The sequence below is a fragment of the Mesoplodon densirostris genome, chromosome 9 (assembly GCF_025265405.1).
Source record: "Mesoplodon densirostris isolate mMesDen1 chromosome 9, mMesDen1 primary haplotype, whole genome shotgun sequence".
Taxonomy (NCBI): domain Eukaryota; kingdom Metazoa; phylum Chordata; class Mammalia; order Artiodactyla; family Ziphiidae; genus Mesoplodon; species Mesoplodon densirostris.
Window position 1 is genome coordinate 39956613 of NC_082669.1, and position 17480 is coordinate 39974092.

The 17480-nt window shown below is 44.2% G+C and overlaps 1 protein-coding gene across 1 annotated transcript; it reads left to right on the forward strand.

Annotated features, from left to right (window-relative positions):
* Window positions 1–660: 660 nt before the first annotated feature.
* Window positions 661–3181, forward strand: SP8 (Sp8 transcription factor). The gene is made up of 2 exons (XM_060108559.1): window positions 661–681; window positions 1685–3181. Exons 1-2 carry the CDS (start codon window positions 661–663, stop codon window positions 3179–3181), a joined length of 1518 nt encoding a protein of 505 aa, XP_059964542.1.
* Window positions 3182–17480: the final 14299 nt, after the last annotated feature.

The following is a 17480-nucleotide window of genomic DNA, read 5'->3' on the forward strand; positions in this document are numbered from 1 at the left end:
TCACACTCCTTCCTCTCCCCCCACACCAAACACAGAGACACCACCTCCCCCGCCCACGCACACTTTACTGCACTGTCCCTCTTCTCTCCCGAGGTTTGTCACTCACAGTTACACTACACTCACACCCTTCCCCTCAACACTTTACTGGTCCGTCCCTCTTACCCCCCTTTGTCACACATGCAGCTAAACTGTCGCTCACAACCCCCTCTCCCTCTCTGCACTGTGCCTCCCCTCCCCCCGTCACTGTTACACTGCCATACTCTTGCCCTAACCTCCCCCCATCCCATCCCTCAGTCTGCACTGTCTTCTTCTCAGCTTGGTCACACTTGTACACAATTACACTGTTATACACACACACAACCGCTTTGCAACACACACGCAGTCACCCGCGCCGCTCCCGCTCCAAACACCCCCCCCCCTCACCCCCCTGAGGCGGCCGGCGGCGGCGCCGATGACCTCACGGCGCGCGCGCGGCGCGGCCCGGCGAGGCCGCAGATTGGCTGGCCGCGCCTCCGCGGCACTTCAAAGCCGGAGAGGGAGCTACAATTGTGGTGGAATGGGCGGAACTGATCATTGTATTGCACACCTCTAAAAAAAACACTGCCTCTGATTTATCAATATAAAAAAGATCCTCTGAGAGGAGGAGGGCACTTTTGTGTGATGGCAACTTCACTTCTAGGGGTGAGTCTCAGGATTTTCTCTTGCTGGTTTAATTAGTTTCCTTTTATTGCCGATCGGAGGGGGTTAAAGTCGCCCCGGCCAGGCCACGGGCTATCAGTCTCTATTGAGAGCTTTTTTCCCCCCTTTAAATACAAGTGAGTTTGGAGAAAAGAAAGAGGGGGAGAGGGGGGCAGAGTCACTTTTTTCAGAGCAGGAAAAGGTTCGAAGGGCATTTAGACAAGCCACCTCGCAGCGCCCAGCCTCTCCCCGCCCGGGAGACGTGCGCCCAGCCCATTTTACGTGCGACGATTTCGGGGGTAAAGAGAGCAAGTTTTTCCTCCTGGGCAAACTGCAGATTTTCCCTCTTCCCCTTAGAAAATTCCGCAGCCCGCCTTGTCTTGCAGGTACGTTGAACCCGTCTCTCTCTCTCTCTCTTTCTCTTTTTTACTATTGTAGACTTTTTTTTTATTTTTTATTTTTAAGAAAATCAGGAAGAGCGAGCCAGCCCTATAGTTTGACGTCTTTTGGCCTGGGAAAAACAACCCAGGATGGGTTTCTGGGGACCGGAACAGGAATTTCAAAGCTCTTCTGTGGATTACAGGGGTAGCGCTCTTAAAAGCAATCCAATGGTTTTTCCCCAGGCTTCTCCGCAAAGGAATCTTCCTTCCTCCCCAACCTGGACTTTTTGCGTGCTTGTTTGTTTCGAAGTGCCTGGGGCCTTGTGTGCACAAGAGTGTTGTTTTAGCTGAGAATACTTGTCAAACTCTTCTTTAGCATGGCGCTTTGCTCCCGAATCAGACGCCGGCAGCCAAACTTGTCCCCTCCCGTAGAGTAGAAAGCAGCCGGGCGCCGGGGCTGTTGGGGGAGCCAGGTGAGTTGGTGGCGCCGCGCCGCAGCGAGAAATGGGGTGCAGTGGGGGCGTTTTGGAGGCTACCGGAGCACTGATGCACATTTCCTTCCTCCCTCCCCCACTGGCCCTTTGCCCACCTCCCCTCCCCCACCCCTTCTCCTCTCCTTCTCTCAGGAAGAACCGAGGTTGGGATCGACTCCTTTGGCCATGCTTGCTGCTACCTGTAATAAGATCGGCAGCCCCAGCCCGTCTCCCTCCTCCCTCTCGGACAGCTCATCTTCCTTCGGCAAAGGCTTCCACCCCTGGAAACGTTCCTCGTCCTCCTCCTCCGGCAGCTGCAACGTAGTGGGCTCCAGTCTCTCGAGCTTCGGCGTGTCGGGCCCCTCCAGGAACGGCGGCTCGTCCTCGGCCGCGGCGGCGGCCGCGGCGGCGGCGGCCGCGGCTGCGGCCCTGGTGACCGACTCGTTCAGCTGCGGCGGCTCGCCGGGCTCTAGCGCCTTCTCCCTAACCTCCAGCAGCGCCGCCGCCGCCGCCGCGGCAGCCGCCGCCGCCGCCTCGAGCTCTCCCTTCGCAAACGACTACTCGGTGTTCCAGGCCCCTGGCGTGTCGGGGGGCGGCGGCGGCGGGGGCGGCGGCGGCGGAGGCTCCTCCGCGCACTCGCAGGACGGCTCCCACCAGCCAGTGTTCATCTCCAAGGTGCACACCTCTGTGGACGGGCTGCAGGGCATCTACCCGCGCGTGGGCATGGCGCACCCATACGAGTCGTGGTTCAAGCCCTCGCACCCCGGCCTGGGCGCCGCCGGCGACGTGGGCTCGGCCGGCGCCTCCAGCTGGTGGGACGTGGGCGCGGGCTGGATCGACGTGCAGAACCCGAACGGCGCGGCGGCGCTGCCCGGTTCGCTGCACCCCGCCGCCGGGGGGCTCCAAACCTCGCTGCACTCGCCGCTCGGAGGCTACAACTCGGATTACTCAGGCCTGAGCCACTCAGCCTTCAGCAGCGGCGCCTCTTCACACCTGCTCAGCCCCGCCGGGCAGCACCTCATGGACGGCTTCAAGCCGGTGCTGCCCGGCTCCTACCCGGACTCGGCCCCGTCGCCGCTGGCCGGAGCTGGGGGCTCCATGCTGAGCGCGGGGCCGTCTGCGCCGCTGGGGGGCTCCCCGCGCTCTTCCGCCCGCCGCTACTCCGGCCGCGCCACCTGCGACTGCCCCAACTGCCAGGAGGCGGAGCGGCTGGGTCCGGCGGGGGCGAGTCTGCGGCGCAAGGGCCTGCACAGCTGCCACATCCCGGGCTGCGGCAAGGTGTACGGCAAGACGTCGCACCTCAAGGCGCACCTGCGCTGGCACACGGGCGAGCGGCCCTTCGTGTGCAACTGGCTCTTCTGCGGCAAGCGCTTCACGCGCTCCGACGAGCTGCAGCGGCACCTGCGGACCCACACCGGCGAGAAGCGCTTCGCCTGCCCTGTCTGCAACAAGCGCTTTATGCGCAGCGACCACCTCAGCAAGCACGTGAAGACGCACAGCGGCGGCGGCGGCGGCTCGGCGGGGTCAGGCAGCGGCGGCAAGAAGGGCAGCGACACCGACAGCGAGCACAGCGCCGCGGGCAGCCCGCCCTGCCACTCCCCGGAGCTGCTGCAGCCCCCCGAGCCTGGGCACCGCAACGGCCTGGAGTGACGCGCACCCCGCCCCTGCCCCTCTCGCCTTCCCCCTCCCACCTTGGTCCGCTTGAGCCCTGTGGGTCCTGGCCTCAGTTCCAGCCTCTCTACACTGCACCCTGCTCACTCTCTCTGTCTCTTTCTGTCCGTGTCCCTCTCTCTTTTAACTCCCTCTGTGACAACTTTGTAAAGGGAATGTGGACATGTAAGTAACACGCGTTGCTCTCCTGGGCCCTGGCTGTCTCTCCACCGGGTGACACTGTTGGAGCCCAGTACAGCCCAAGCCAGCGCCTCGCCGGGCCTTTAAGTCTGGTCCTCTCCTCCTCGTCCTCCCTCCGTCATCCCCAGCTTTGACGGGCACATCTTTTACAGGAAAGCGGCCACTGGAAGTAGAGCTGGACCGATCCAGTGCCTGGGAGACCGGGGGCCTCCGCACGGGCGGTAACAACTAGGCTGGGCAAGGTTGAGCGGCGCCGTGGGGAGGGCGAGGCAGTAGGCCCACCCATGGCCTCCCCCCGGCCCCCCGGGCTAGCGACTTGGTACCAGAACCTCAGTCTCGGGCGTCTAGGCTGCGGAGCGCCCTGCCCTGCCGCTGCGCGCCTCTGCCTGTGCTGCGCAGAGCCGTCGGGAGCCCATCTGGCGTCACCGAGACCAGAGTTTCCTAGTTTAGCTCTCCGACGTCAGCTCTGCCTCTTTTTCTTTGTTCCCTGGGGTGGAACCGAAGCAAGTTTCAGCTAAGGGCAGTCTTGGTGAATCGATGCAGCAGCCTTCTTTTATCTTTATAACTTTTTTTAACGAAAAAAAAAAACCTAAAGAAAATAAAAAAACAGCATCCTTCCATTTGGTTTCCCTTCTAGATAGCTTTTCTTCTAGCAGTGAGCAAGTCTTTCTCTCGAAACTTTGCTAATATTGATCCCAAAGTTATTTTGATCGCATTAACTTAACTTATGGGTTGGGGGTGGGGGTGGGTCTGAGGGTAGGTGTCTTTTTCTTATGCAAAAATACCCCTTTCCGGTGAGACCAGATTAACTATCTCCGTGTTTGTTCTTTTCTACCTCGTTTTCACCACTCCCGAGCATAATCTCCTTTTTTTTTTTTTTTTTTTTGCTAGTCTAGCCGTCAATTTGTATAGTACCCATTTCTGTAAATTTTTGCAATTCGTTGAAGATTCTTAGGGTTAAACTTTTTTTGTGTGTGTGATTCAAACTTATAAAGAAGTGAAGAAGCTGTCGTTTATTTCAGACGAGGCTGTAGTTTAAATGCCAAAAGGGAAAATAGAAAAAAAAATTGTAAGATATATCTGAACCTAATGGTTTGTACAACTGGAGAATCGTTCTAGATTAGGTATCAATTAACTATAACTCCACCAGTGTATGGGTGCGAGGTGCAGTTGTCCAGGAGACGATTTTGTATAGTATTTTTCTTGTACATTACTTCCAGTAAATATTTGAAAATATATTGAAGTAAACTTGATTTTTTTTTTTTTTGTCACAAGAAAATATTAAGAGTTATTCTTGCAGTTCTGATGAGCTGCAGGTTTTTTGAACTCACTTCTGGAGGTGCAGAGCCACAAACGCACTTTCCGGGCCTAGTTTTGCTCGAGTATGAATTTAGATAGGTATCAAACTGTAACTAAGACAATATTTGATAAATGTGGGATGACACTTAATTTAATGGAGCATGTACTTATTTGCATTTGCTGGCAGTTCAGGCATAGTTAAAGTGAGAGTTCTCCTATATTTCATAATAACTGGGTCTGCCAAAACCCATGTGTTAAATAAATTGTCCAAGTGAATCTCAACTAATTTTGGCCTTTGTGTATTTCCTGAAGGTAATATTGTTAACTGTTAATAAACACTCCTGACACTACATTTAAATGTTTGCAGATTCTGCAAACTAATTGCTCATTGTAATGTTGAAATAATTTGGATATTTCACATTGAAATGAAAAGCCTTTCTCTGGAACATTTTAGACTTGCATTTTAAATGCATGAAATGTAATTGATTTATTTGTAATATTTTAAATGGTATTAATAAACTCAGATAAAAGACTAGGTCAGTTAATTTGTATCTTTTTTCCTTTTTAAACTATGGACATTTGCATTTATCTTCAGTTAAATGTCTAATTTAAACAAAATATAATCCTGTTTGTGGTAATATTTAAATAATTGCCTTTAAGATATTACTTAGATGGAATGCTATATTTGGCGAAGCTGTGTTTTCTCTATTTACCAAGATAAAAACTGTAGTGTCTAAGAAACGTAATTAATTATTTACCAGTAGATTTAGCTCCAAGCATCAGGATTTACTGACCTCTTAAAATTTGTACAAAGTCACCAAACAATTCAAAGAAATTTCTCTGTTCTGCTTCTTCTCACTCTCCAGAAGGATTCAGGTTGTTGGCCACTGATTACATTTGGTATTCAAAAGGCCACGTCTTACACTAGATCAATACATCTAAAATAAAAACATGGGTTTGGGGATAACTTTTGTTGTTAGAGGGTGGAGGAGGTCAGGCTGACAAAAGCTGGTTTTTGGCATTCCATGTCTTAGCTAAAGATTATGTAGAGGTAAATATCAGTAGTAGATTCCTGTTGAAATGAGTTATCTGTTCTTTTAAAGTCTCTAAACAGCCACCAAAGAAAAGGAAGGTTAAACCTTAATCTATCTACTAGGCTACTGTTCATAGGTGTCAATGATGCCAATAAAAAAATATTGTCTTGTTATGTCTAAGTGCATTTAAGCAATGGGTGTTCCTTGAGCCATACTTTGAAACATAAAATACTTTAAATGTTGATTGCTGTTTTATCAAACGATTTCACTATTAGATTAATATTATTATTTTGAAACAAACTGAATAAAAAGTTAGAGTGTTCAGATTCTTATAAGTTTAGCTTCTTTCTTTCTGTTTGCATTCCCCCACCCTAAGTTCAGTCTCGGTGTGCATCTTGAACTGAAAATTTTCCAATGAAATTTATATAAAGTCTTCATGATCCATAGAAATGGAAGTGAAAATAGAATTCTATAAATACTGTAAATTCAGAAGAAAAAAACAATTAGGGATAAAATATTTTAGAATAATGCAGTTTGTGCCCAAGTAGCAGAGTGCCTTAATCCTGTTGCCTATGCTGATGTTTGAGACTTCCAATCCTATGGTTTTAGGCAAGCAAGTTAGCTCTGATTCTTTGCTATACTATAGCTCTAAATAATGTTTTTAAAAAGTAAAATAGTCTCTGCCACTTTCTTCCTAGGAATCACACACAGAGCACAATTTAAGTGTTGCTTCTTTTTTATTGAAAGTTGCAGAGCTGAGGGATTCGGAGAAAACAGTTCTGAATGAGTTAAATGTAGTGGCAGGTAAGCAGAAAGCAGCTTGGTACATTTATAATATCAGTTGTATTATACACAGAATCACATTTGATTTACGAAGTGGGTGATGACAAGGAGAGATATTGTCTGGGAGATTTCTTTGGGGTGGATGAACGGGGACAGATTTTTCTGTAGCATAGATGTTCAAACTTTCACTTTCTTCCTTTGGCTCCTCCTCTCTGTTCTACCTTTGGTTTATTTTGTATTGTTGGTTATTGAGCAGTATTTCTAGATTCATTTTCTGCAGGGTGAGCAGGGTTCCCTTTTGGGGATGAACATCTTTTAGGAGGATAGAAGATGAAGTGCAAAATTGTGGTTTCTTCCTGCTTTATCTGTGCTAAAACACCTCTTAACAGTGCCTGCAGGCTCACTCAAATGCAGCCAAAGTCTTGGTCTCACTTTGAACCAAGGGACAAGCTTCCAGTCTTACAGATCAAGGTAGAGTTAAACTAGTTGTTGACCCAGAGGTCAGGCCAGCATATATCAGTCCACCCTCTGGAGACTAGAATAGGGCTGCAGCTCAGTCCAGCTTTTCTGTTAACCTGTCTCATTTCTTCCCCAAACTTGAGTGTTTCTTCCTTATCCTGCTTTTTCCTGTTCTGGTTCAACTTCTTTTTGGATGATGTCTTTTGCTTAGGGACGTGACTGTGATTTGTTAAGGTTGGGCTATCAACAAAAATATTTTAGGCTAAAACTTAATTTAAGCAAATGTGATGAGTTTTCCTCATACCTGTCCTATTACAACTGATATTAGAAAAAGTTCCTGGATGGGTTTGCCCTCCTTCCACTGTCCTCTTAACTCCAATCTTGGTATAACTTCTCAACTGGGGTTCCCGTGGGGACAGAATGCTGAAATTAAAAAAGACAAGCACGTGATGAGACTGGACTCCTGGGCGGACAGATCGATAATCCTGCCATCAACATTTTCATCTCCCCATGGATCTTTTGGTTTGATTATCGAATGGCATGTTACAGAAGGCCACTGGAGGAATTTTTTAAACAAATATTTTTTTAGAAGATTAGCTCAAAGGTCAGATGATCTTTTAGGCTAGTAAATTAAGGTAGGAACTTTAGAGAAAAAAAGTAGATTTGATTATTCTCTGGTTGCCTAAAATGGTAAAGATGAATATTATAATGAAAGAAGTTCTACATTTTGCTCAATTTTTCATACAAATAGCCTCAAAGAGGGGTTAATTTGATGCAGGTATTTTGAATAAACTGGGGCTTTTAATTTCCTGCTGCCTTTTGCTGCTTCTGTCCAAACAGGCAGGAATTATTATTTCTTCCTACACCCCTAAGAAAAACTCAGGTATGATTAAGTCTCCTCTCTCTCTCTTTTAAAAATATGGTTTCTATGGTTGTTTGCTTTTTATCCCCCTTTCTTTAAAAAATGCCCCAGCAGATTAATTCTATCACTGTCTTTAAAGAAAATCGTATTAAGGGATCAACATTTAAGTTAGGACTGTAGTCCTGGGTGGCATCCTTTGAAGACTTTGCTCGATATACAATTGTTGCTGTTGTTTAAAAAGTAAGATTCAGAATTTGCTTTCGCCCTATTTATTCCCTGCTTCCGGATTAAAGGAAAGCCGATAATTCCTTGCTGTCCTGGGCTCCAGCGGCTGAGGTTTAAGGGGATGCGCGTCAGTGGCCATCTCTTTAGGTTCGCTGTATTCCCTGCGCGCAAAAGTGTTGATTTGCTTGGGGGCGGGGTGGGGTGGGGTGGTGGAATCTATTTTTTTTCGTCCCTGGGCACGTGTTTAATTTAATTTAATTTAATTTTCTGCGGAGTCTCCTGGCGGTGAGGAAGCAGCCTTATACATTTTACTTTGGTTCCTAGTAACAGTCGGGGCTTCTAGAGCGCTAGAGACAGCGAGGAGAGCTGGTGGGGCGTGGGGAGTGACTGGGAACAAGAAATAAAGCGCCCGCTCAAAACTGCCGCTTTTCGTGGTGTTCTTTCAAGTCCATCTTATTGGGGCTTCTTTTAAGCCCACTCCCTAACTTTACTCCTCAGACAAGCATTTCTTGCTGCGCAGGAGGGAAGGGTGGAGGCGCCCTCTGCATCCCTTGCGGGGTTCGAGGCGGAGGTCTGGGCTGCCCAAAGTTCCCCTCATTCTCTGTTTCAATGAGTTCAAGGGTAGGTTTTGAGCCCAGGAGAATTTCCCAGCCTTTCTAAACGCTACCTCCTCTTTCCTCTCCCTTCTCGACGTGCCAGCTGCTCTCAGAATGACCCTCCGAGACCCCCAGGAAGAGTTCGGAGGAGGCGAGGCGCGTCGTCCGCCTGAGGGCTGCAGTGAAGGGTGGGGCGGCAGTCGGGTCTACCCGCGAGCCCCGGTCCCCTCCCGCAGTTCCCCTCTCGCTGCTGGAAGAGCCGCCCCGCGCGGTGCCAGCGCACACAAAGGCGTCGCGGCCGCCTCCGCCCGCTGCGCGGACTGCGAGCGCCACCACGTGCCCCGCGCCCGCGCTGCAGCGCGCCCGCCGCAGGCGACACCAGCCCGAGCAGCCCGCGCTTCCTGGAGCCTCTCTGGCTCCACCAAAACCCACCGTGGGAATCGCCGCGGTGAGCCTCCCCCGCGCTCACCTCCCAGCTCAAAAGACACCCGGGGGGCTTCCCTGGTGGCGCAGTGGTTGAGAGTGCGCCTACCGATGCAGGGGACACGCGTTCGTGCCCCGGTCCGGGAAGATCCCACATGCCGAGGAGCGGCTGGGCCCGTGAGCCATGGCCGCTGAGCCTGCGCGTCCGGAGCCTGTGCTCCGCAACGGGAGAGGCCACAGTAGTGAGAGGCCCGCGTAGACACTCGGGCCGGATAGGGATGGGGGGATTCCCTTCCCTTCTTTTTCTCTCCGAATCCCCAAGCATCCTTCCGCTGCCCTTGGCCATCCGAGCGCCTGGACCCTGGGGGCTCTGTCCCACCCTATCCCGGGCTGACAGGCCAAGTTCTGCGTCTTGCCGGTGCCACCCGGGCCTGCCGCGGCGTGGACGGGCCGAGGGGGTTCTTACCGAACTTGTTGGATATTTCTCTCTTGGCTTTAGCAACAACTGTTCTCTTTTCTTGGCCAAACTACTTTGTTCACTCTCACCCGCCTCCTCCCCCTTTCCTCCCCCGTGGCAGATCAACAAACTGCAGCGTCCTCCGTCGGCAGGAAGTGTTCTTCCTGTCATTTTATTATGGTTTGCCAGGAACTTGTGCACTTTTTCTCACACTGTTATCTTGAGGGAAGCAGAGTCAAGTCCGATTGGCTGTGATTTTTGATTTCAGGAATCAAAAGAACAGTTTAGCCACTTAAGGGACTATCTAGGGGAGAATCTTACCGATAGGTAGATGTAGACATATAATCACTGTACCTGTTGAACAGAACTCAACTTGTCTTTACCAAGTTGTACCTAAAACCCAACAACCTCTCTTGGGCTTTCTTCCTTTCCCTTCTTGCCCCTCCACCCTGCAGGCAGCTGGTATTTGGGGAGCGCTAGCCACATTCTCCAGGCCCCGTATTTTGGTGACATCTGAAGGAAGGGGAGGATGGATCAATCTCTCGGAAAGAGTCCCGTACTCCCTTTGAGAACGTACCTGCCGCTCCCTGGGCGGGGGGGGGGGGGGGCTGAGGAACAGAGCCCTCTCCCAGGAAACCTCTCCCTGCCCCTGACTCTCTTAGGCGCCTCTAGGACTTGGGCCCTCTGGTCTTGAAAGCTCATCGTGCAGGTTTGGATCTATGGGTTCCACTTCGTACTCTCTAGATATGCCAGGGATTCAACTTGGCATGTATTTTTGGTTATGCATGCACCGTCTATACGCCTTTAAGGCACCCTGTGATGCGCTGCAGTATAAGCATCTTCCTTAATACTCAAGAGTTCTCAGAGCTGCACACCTGCGTGTGATATGGCTCTAGCCATTCCCGCTTGTGGTTAAATCCACGGCCTCTACTGACCCCAATCCCAGTAACAGGGAAGGGAGGGGAATGGCCTATCTGGTCTGCAGTGAGGGCCTCTAGCGCCAAGCCCCTGGAGCCTCCCAGTAGAAGCAGTCTGGCCTCCTGGAGCTGCAGGATATATTTGACACATCCACCTCCGGAGCCTCCATCACCCTCCCCCATCAAACCAGCCCCCCACCTCCACCCCTCTCTCCAGGGTCCGGAAAGCCGGGAAGCGCTGGAATGTCGCGTTCTCTCACCCTATTGTGCCTAGGTGTTGCAAACCACTGGAGGACAGAGCTTCGGGCTTTGATCTCATGTCCCGGTCATTCTTTAGCACAGAGGGGTGAGTTTAAATTAAATTTCTTTCTCTGCTGATAAGTTCTAATGGGCCTCAGAAGGTGAATAATTATGCAGTAACATTTCATGGGTTGTTGGAGTGGGAATTCCCACTGCGCTGTCACCAGGAACAGCATTTCCCTTGTACCTCAATGGTAAATGAAGCTTCACAAGTAAGCTACAAGCATCTCTCAAAATCTACATGTGGATAATCCTTCCCTGCCCTCACCTTTCTTGCCCCTGCAAAGCAGTTTGGTGTCACTTTTTAAATTTAAGTTTTATTCGTGGCTTAAAAGTACTTTAAAAATCTCTACTAAAGGATCTTATGTCTGAGTGTAAAAAATTTTTGCTTTGATGATTAAATATGCATTCCTATCAAGACAAAGTACACATTGATGAAAGCGGAGGCCGCATTTTCCTGGAAAAAGGCAGACAAGCCACCTGGGATTTGCCACCAAATACCTGGACTTAGTCTTGCTATCTCTCTTCACTTATTTTAGTGAATTAGTGCTTTTTTGCTTGCTTTATGAGAAAAAGGGTCAAGACCTGGAACTGCTACAATCAGTGTTCTGAACCTACCTGGTGTGCAGTTCAGAAATGTACTTTCTATGGGGGAGAGGGAGGCTAAAAACCATAATGCATTTCTGCTTCATTCAAAATAGCCATCTACCTATTTGAAACTGTGGGCTTCTTTAAGATTTTGATTTATATTTAGTTTCCCCCTAAGATAGATAAGAAACAGCATCAACAGTTTGAATATTTAAATGGATCACGACATTTTGACAGACATTTTAAAATCAGACTCTTAGCTTAAATCAAAGAAATCTAAATTTGTAATTTAAAAGCACAGGGGAACTCTTTATAGTTTTCTTCTTTAAAGAAAATCCTTTATACATCAGTGTTTCATTGTTTAGCATTTTCCTTGTTTACTTTTCTTCCCTTTAAATTTCTTCCTTTAAATGAATTGAGTTCCCACAAATTTTAAGATTTCTAAATCAACACATAGTAACTGGAGCCTGCTTATCAAGTTTTCACTCCTCTCTTGGCAACTAATTTGAAAGGGCCCAAACAATGAGTTGATTTACATTATGCTCATTTCACCCTGTACTCCATGTGAATGTTGGAAAAAAAACCTCAATACTTTATCTAGGGTTATCTTTACAGCTTTGAGGCGACCGATCCTTCCAGCTTTAAGTTTTTTAGCCACTCCATTTTAAGCACTGAAGTAGAAGAAAGAAAGTAGATGTCGTGCCCTCCGCCTCCCCCAGAGTTCAGGTGATTGTCTAGTTCAACTGAAAATAAGGGATTTGTACTGCCCAATTTTGCACCCAATTTAATGTCCCTAATTATTCAGGTACCCTATCATCAGGTTTCCCATCATTTCAGGAAGTTTTGTGCTCATTTCTATTCAATGCTTCATTTCTCTCTTACATACCTGTCCCTTATTTTTGTTTGTTTGTTTGTTTGTTTTGTTGTTTTTATAAGCACTTTCCCCTTTCAATTAAACAAACAATGGCCTTTGTAAGGGAGGGGGAACCTAGTAGGTAGAAATGAATTTAAGTTATTCACATTGATTTAGTGAATGAATATTATCAAGTTATACATACTCTAACAGAATTTGACTATAGATATATGAAGTCTCAATTTAAGAGAAAATAATCATTTTTATAACATTAAATTCTATTTCTCCCAAACTTTAAGAAAATAAGGTTCTTGTAGGTGACAATTCAATAGCCTTTGTACTATGAGGCAAACTAAGTTTTGCTCTTTCTCCCAGTAAATATTTGGTTTAAAACTGTAGTGGTTAAGTAGAGGACTGTACACATATATTTCCTATACCCTCAATAGTGACATATTTTAGTTTATTATCACAATTGAATGTTGTAATTGTAATGAATAGGAAGCAGTAAAACAACCTTGTAAATATTTTGGCAACAGAACATTATATATTCTTCAGTTGCATACACTTTGTAGAAAGCATATGATATAATTTATTTAGTATATGGTGTAATGATTAAATGTGAACATACTTTGCTTAGTGACATGTTCACTTGAATGTTTTAATATGTATACCCAGGAAAATCAGAATCAGTGAAGTGTTCCCTTCTTAAAACTCACCTGTTGTTTTGCAGAGAAAATTTTAGTTTCAAAAGAGGCATATAATAGTGATCCCTGTTGTAGAGGAATGGCATTTATGTCTGTGAAGTGGTTTAGAATGACTTATTACTTTGTTATTACTCCAAAAAAAGTAGCATTTTTTACTTCATTTTTTTAAAGTAAACTTTTCATTTTGGAATAATTTTAGATTTATAGAAAAGTTGTAAAAATAGTATAGTGAGCTCTAGTAGTTTTCTCTATTATTAACATCTTACATTATGATGGTATATCTGTCAAATCCAGGAAATCTATACTGGTATATAATTTTTTAAAATAAAGAATTAAAGGCAACAAATATTGCACTGCACATCAGTCGGTGGTAGACTGCAGCTTAGGAAAATGCTGACTTCTTTTTGCTCAACTTCTTATAGCCACCTTGCCTATGCAGAGGCTATGTACTACATTAGCAAGTTATGTAGAAAGCTATTCCTCAGGAAGGCTTTTAAAATATAGTGTCTTAGAATAAAAAGTTTTTTATTTCTTTCATAGTTAATTAAAATCTAAGAAAACATATCTAGTTCAGTTTTCATTTTTTATTTTATGTATGGAAGCATCAGATTAAATTTTGAATGGTTGACAGTTTCACTTAAAATTATCAAAAATTTATTCTTAGTAATGTTCTACTTGTAGCCTAGACCTATTTTTTGTTCTATAATTTAAAATGACTTATTTACTCATTATTATTGTACTACAAAATACAAATAATCTCATGATTCATTTATTTCCTCCATATTTTTCAAGTTAAATTTTAGGATCATTTTTACTAAGGAACTGAGTTTGTCAGAACATAGAAAGCTTTAAAACTTAGTGGTTGAGTCTTTTTTTTTTTTTTTTTTTTTAAGCACAAATATATGTGTCTCTACACTCCATGGAGCAATACACTTGCATGGGTTTTTGTCTCCTTTAAGTGAGATTATAAGGAATTTCAGAAAAAAGGAAAGTATCCTTTATTTAAAATGTATTTTCACTCTACATAGAGTTGTTGGGTAAAACACAAGAAACGCAGTTACATTTGAATTTTAGATAAACAACAAATAATTTTTTTTAGCATGAGTATGCCCCATGCAATATTTGGGATGTAATTATACTAAACGTGATTTGATATATCTATTTTTTAAATTCAGATTTAACTGGACGTCCTGATTTTTCATTTTTTTTTCATTTTTGAATGAAATTCATGTATCTATGAGGACAAATCTAAAAATAGAAGGCAATATACAAACAAAGTAACTCATGCCTGTTCATGAACATGCTAAGGATAGCGTGCTGTACTATTTAAAAGGGAAATGCAAGACATAATGAAGAAAGTTACTTGTTACCTGTAGGGTGAAAATATAAAATTGATTTTCCTATCACTCTTTTCTGTTTCTTATTTTTCAGCTTGTTTGGCTTCAATCTGGGCTTTACACTTTTAGAATGCTAGTACTACCCTGTCATACTAAGAAACTACATTTATCTAGCTTTGAAGAAAGTAATATTATACTGATGTGTGCACTCTTCTTTTTAATATTAATGCTATAAAAAAGGAGGTATCTAAAAAATCACCCTAATTTCTATGCATTAGTTTCATGCAGTTAAGACCCTATACTGAAGTTTTGCTCTTGCAAATTCTATTCCCTAGATACTTTACACTACTCCCGGTTTAATTGCTCTTACTTAAACTGCATAAATGTGGATTCTTATATTTCCAGAAGTCATGTGTAAGTTGTAGTAGCAGTACTGCATATGAAATTCAGTTGCCAGGTATTCCATCGATTACAACTAAATAACCAGAAGTTAAAGTTCTCTGTACCAGGAGAGTTTGTTTTTCGTTCTGTGCAAGTAGTGCTATTTAGGACATAAAGGTCATAGCCACTTATTTATTTTTTATAGGGTTTTATTTTTTAATATTAAAGTTTTGGCCTTTTTTTAAAAAATAAGTAATTCAGTGAGGAAGGCAAAATAATTCTTTATTTTATTTATTTATTTTTGGCTGTGTTGGGTCTTCGTTTCTGTGCGAGGGCTTTCTCCAGTTGCGGCAAGCAGGGGCCATACTCTTCATTGCAGTGCGCGGGCCTCTTCACTATCGCGGCCTCTCTTGTTGCGGAGCACAGGCTCCAGACGCGCAGGCTCAGTAGCTCTGGCTCATGGGCCTAGTTGCTCCACGGCACGTGGGATATTCCCAGACCAGGGCTTGAACCCGTGTCCCCTGCATTGGCAGGCAGATTCTCGATCACGGCGCCACCAGGAAAGCCCATAGCCACTTATTTATTCACGGCATTTTCTCAAGAAGCAATCCATTATCCTAATGTAACAGTTTTCTTTCTTGTGATTCATTAATACTATTAATTTAATTTTTCTAATAATTTCCTATCTTTTGATAATATTGTTTGTGATTATCCCCAGAAATAATGAGTAAAATTCTGTGTAGCTTAGACACAATACAGGCTAAAAAGAAGTGAGGGGGAGAATGAACCTGACATCTGAGGTTTATCCATCTTGCTTTCACACAGCTCAAAGGGTAAGTAAAAACAATATTTACAGGCCATGTATGCCAATCAGGTAAATCATTAAGAACAATACAGGCAGTCTTTTATCCATAAACAGGGAATTTATCAAAAACCCAGGCTTTAAGTGTATCTGCTTTTACCAGGCAATACACCTATTACTGTAAGGGTCCAGAAGAAACGGGTAAGAGGGAAGTGTAGGAAAATTTATTTTGGAGGCTGCCTTGATGGTAGCACTCCCTGAAAATTAAATTGTAAACAAGTTTCCACAAACTGCCCTACTTTTTTTTCCCACTTTACTTTGTTTTATAAAACTAATTATTCATTTGGGTTAATAAATATTTTTAAAAATATAATTACCTCTGTGAATTTTAAGGGAGGCCTTCACATACAAATGCAAATTCGTCAACTCATAATATCTCCATCCTAATCCAAAGATTTTCCATTTCAACAGAAGTTTTCAACTTCATTTTTTTGGAGACTATTAGATGCTCACTGAAGATATCCTAGAAAGTACAAGGAATTGTGAAGAAGCAGAGAAAACAAATTATCTTAAAGCCACTTCTGAGAAACAACAATTATGTCTTATAATCTTTTTTCCAAGTGACTTTTTTCTTACATGTATGTACAAGAGTATAACCTACTTTTTTCCCATTAATATTAAAATAAATTCCCCCCACTATTAAAAGTTATCTGCAAACACAATTTTAAATGGTTATGGACCTCATATATCAAAATTTTACTACTTCCCCAATACTGTGAATTTAGCTGTTTCCAAACGATTGAACATCCTTTTGCATGACTTTTTGTTCTAATTTCTGATTATTTCCTTAGGATACTAAAAGAGGAGGGAATTCTTGAGGGATAAGAACATTTAAAGACCCTAGATAGGGATGACCAGATTACTGTCCCTGTAGCAGTTTATACCGCAGGAAACAGCTGTTGAAAGAAAGAGCCTTAAGTGCACTGAATTCTTTGTTCACTTAATAAGGAAGAAATGAATCTCATTATTGCTTTAAGTTGTATATTTTAAATTCCTAACCTGTTCTTCCACGTCTTTATTTGCTATTTTTATTCCCTCTTTTGTGAATTGTCCTTCCATGGTTATGACCTTTTGAATGAGGGTCCACTTGGTTGCAAAATCAAGCAGATGATCTGGGCCAATGGAGAACATTATGGGGAAAGAGAGTGCTGGCTCTGGAAGCAGGAACTCCTTTTAAGGCTTTCCACCATACAGTCCCAGTAAACTGAAACCTGCAGATCGGTTTCCATTTGTTAGTACCAGATTAATTACAGTAAGTGGGCAAAATGGAACATAACATGTGCTATCATTTTACAAAAGAATTTTGGGAAACAATCTGTTGTATTTCCCAACTGAGAGTGGACACCACTGTCACATGGTACTAAATATAGATTCACTTGAACATGTTAGCTGTAACTGGTTGAAAAGTTAAAAAAAAAAATTCAATCAATGAGTCTATAGGATACCCCCCAAAAATGACTTATGATTTTTATAGTTTACTTTTTTAACTGAATTAGCCAGATGTTTTGGCCTCTGGCTGCATGAAGCCACAGAATTGACCTTTAAAGAGAGGTAATTAATTCATTGCCACCATACATAATGAGTCTGATTTGAATCAGCTGCCTTAGCGGGACGAAAAGATCTGTTTTAAAATGTTGCTATTTTATGACTCTTGGAGAAATAACATCCAAGAGTAAAGTTAGGTCTACTTAATCACTAATTAATTCTAAGTTTCTTAAAAAGTTTTTACATAATTCTACATTATTAAGTTATTCTTTAACAAGCTTGAAGTAATACCTGCATGACATATTCATTAGCCCTTGAAAGGAATGCTTAAATACAGCCACTAAAGAGGCTCTCACTCTTGAATTGCTGGGAGAAGAGAAGGAACAAGAGGGTAAGTAGATTGGACATATATCATATCTCTAATATAGCCTCAGCTTTTGTAGAGTTAACTGTATCTCATAGTGATATTTTAAATGATACATTTGCTGTTGTTCAAAAATTTTAAAAACAAGTCAACAGCCTACTTTGTGTTC

What these genes read in the sequence shown, in the direction of transcription:
- SP8 (XM_060108559.1), top strand. Translation starts at nt 661, where the DNA reads ATGGCAACTTCACTTCTAGGG. An exon ending in TGGCAACTTCACTTCTAGGG is followed by an intron (nt 682 to 1,684) that starts GTGAGTCTCAGG and finishes TCCTTCTCTCAG; the next exon opens with GAAGAACCGAGGTTGGGATC.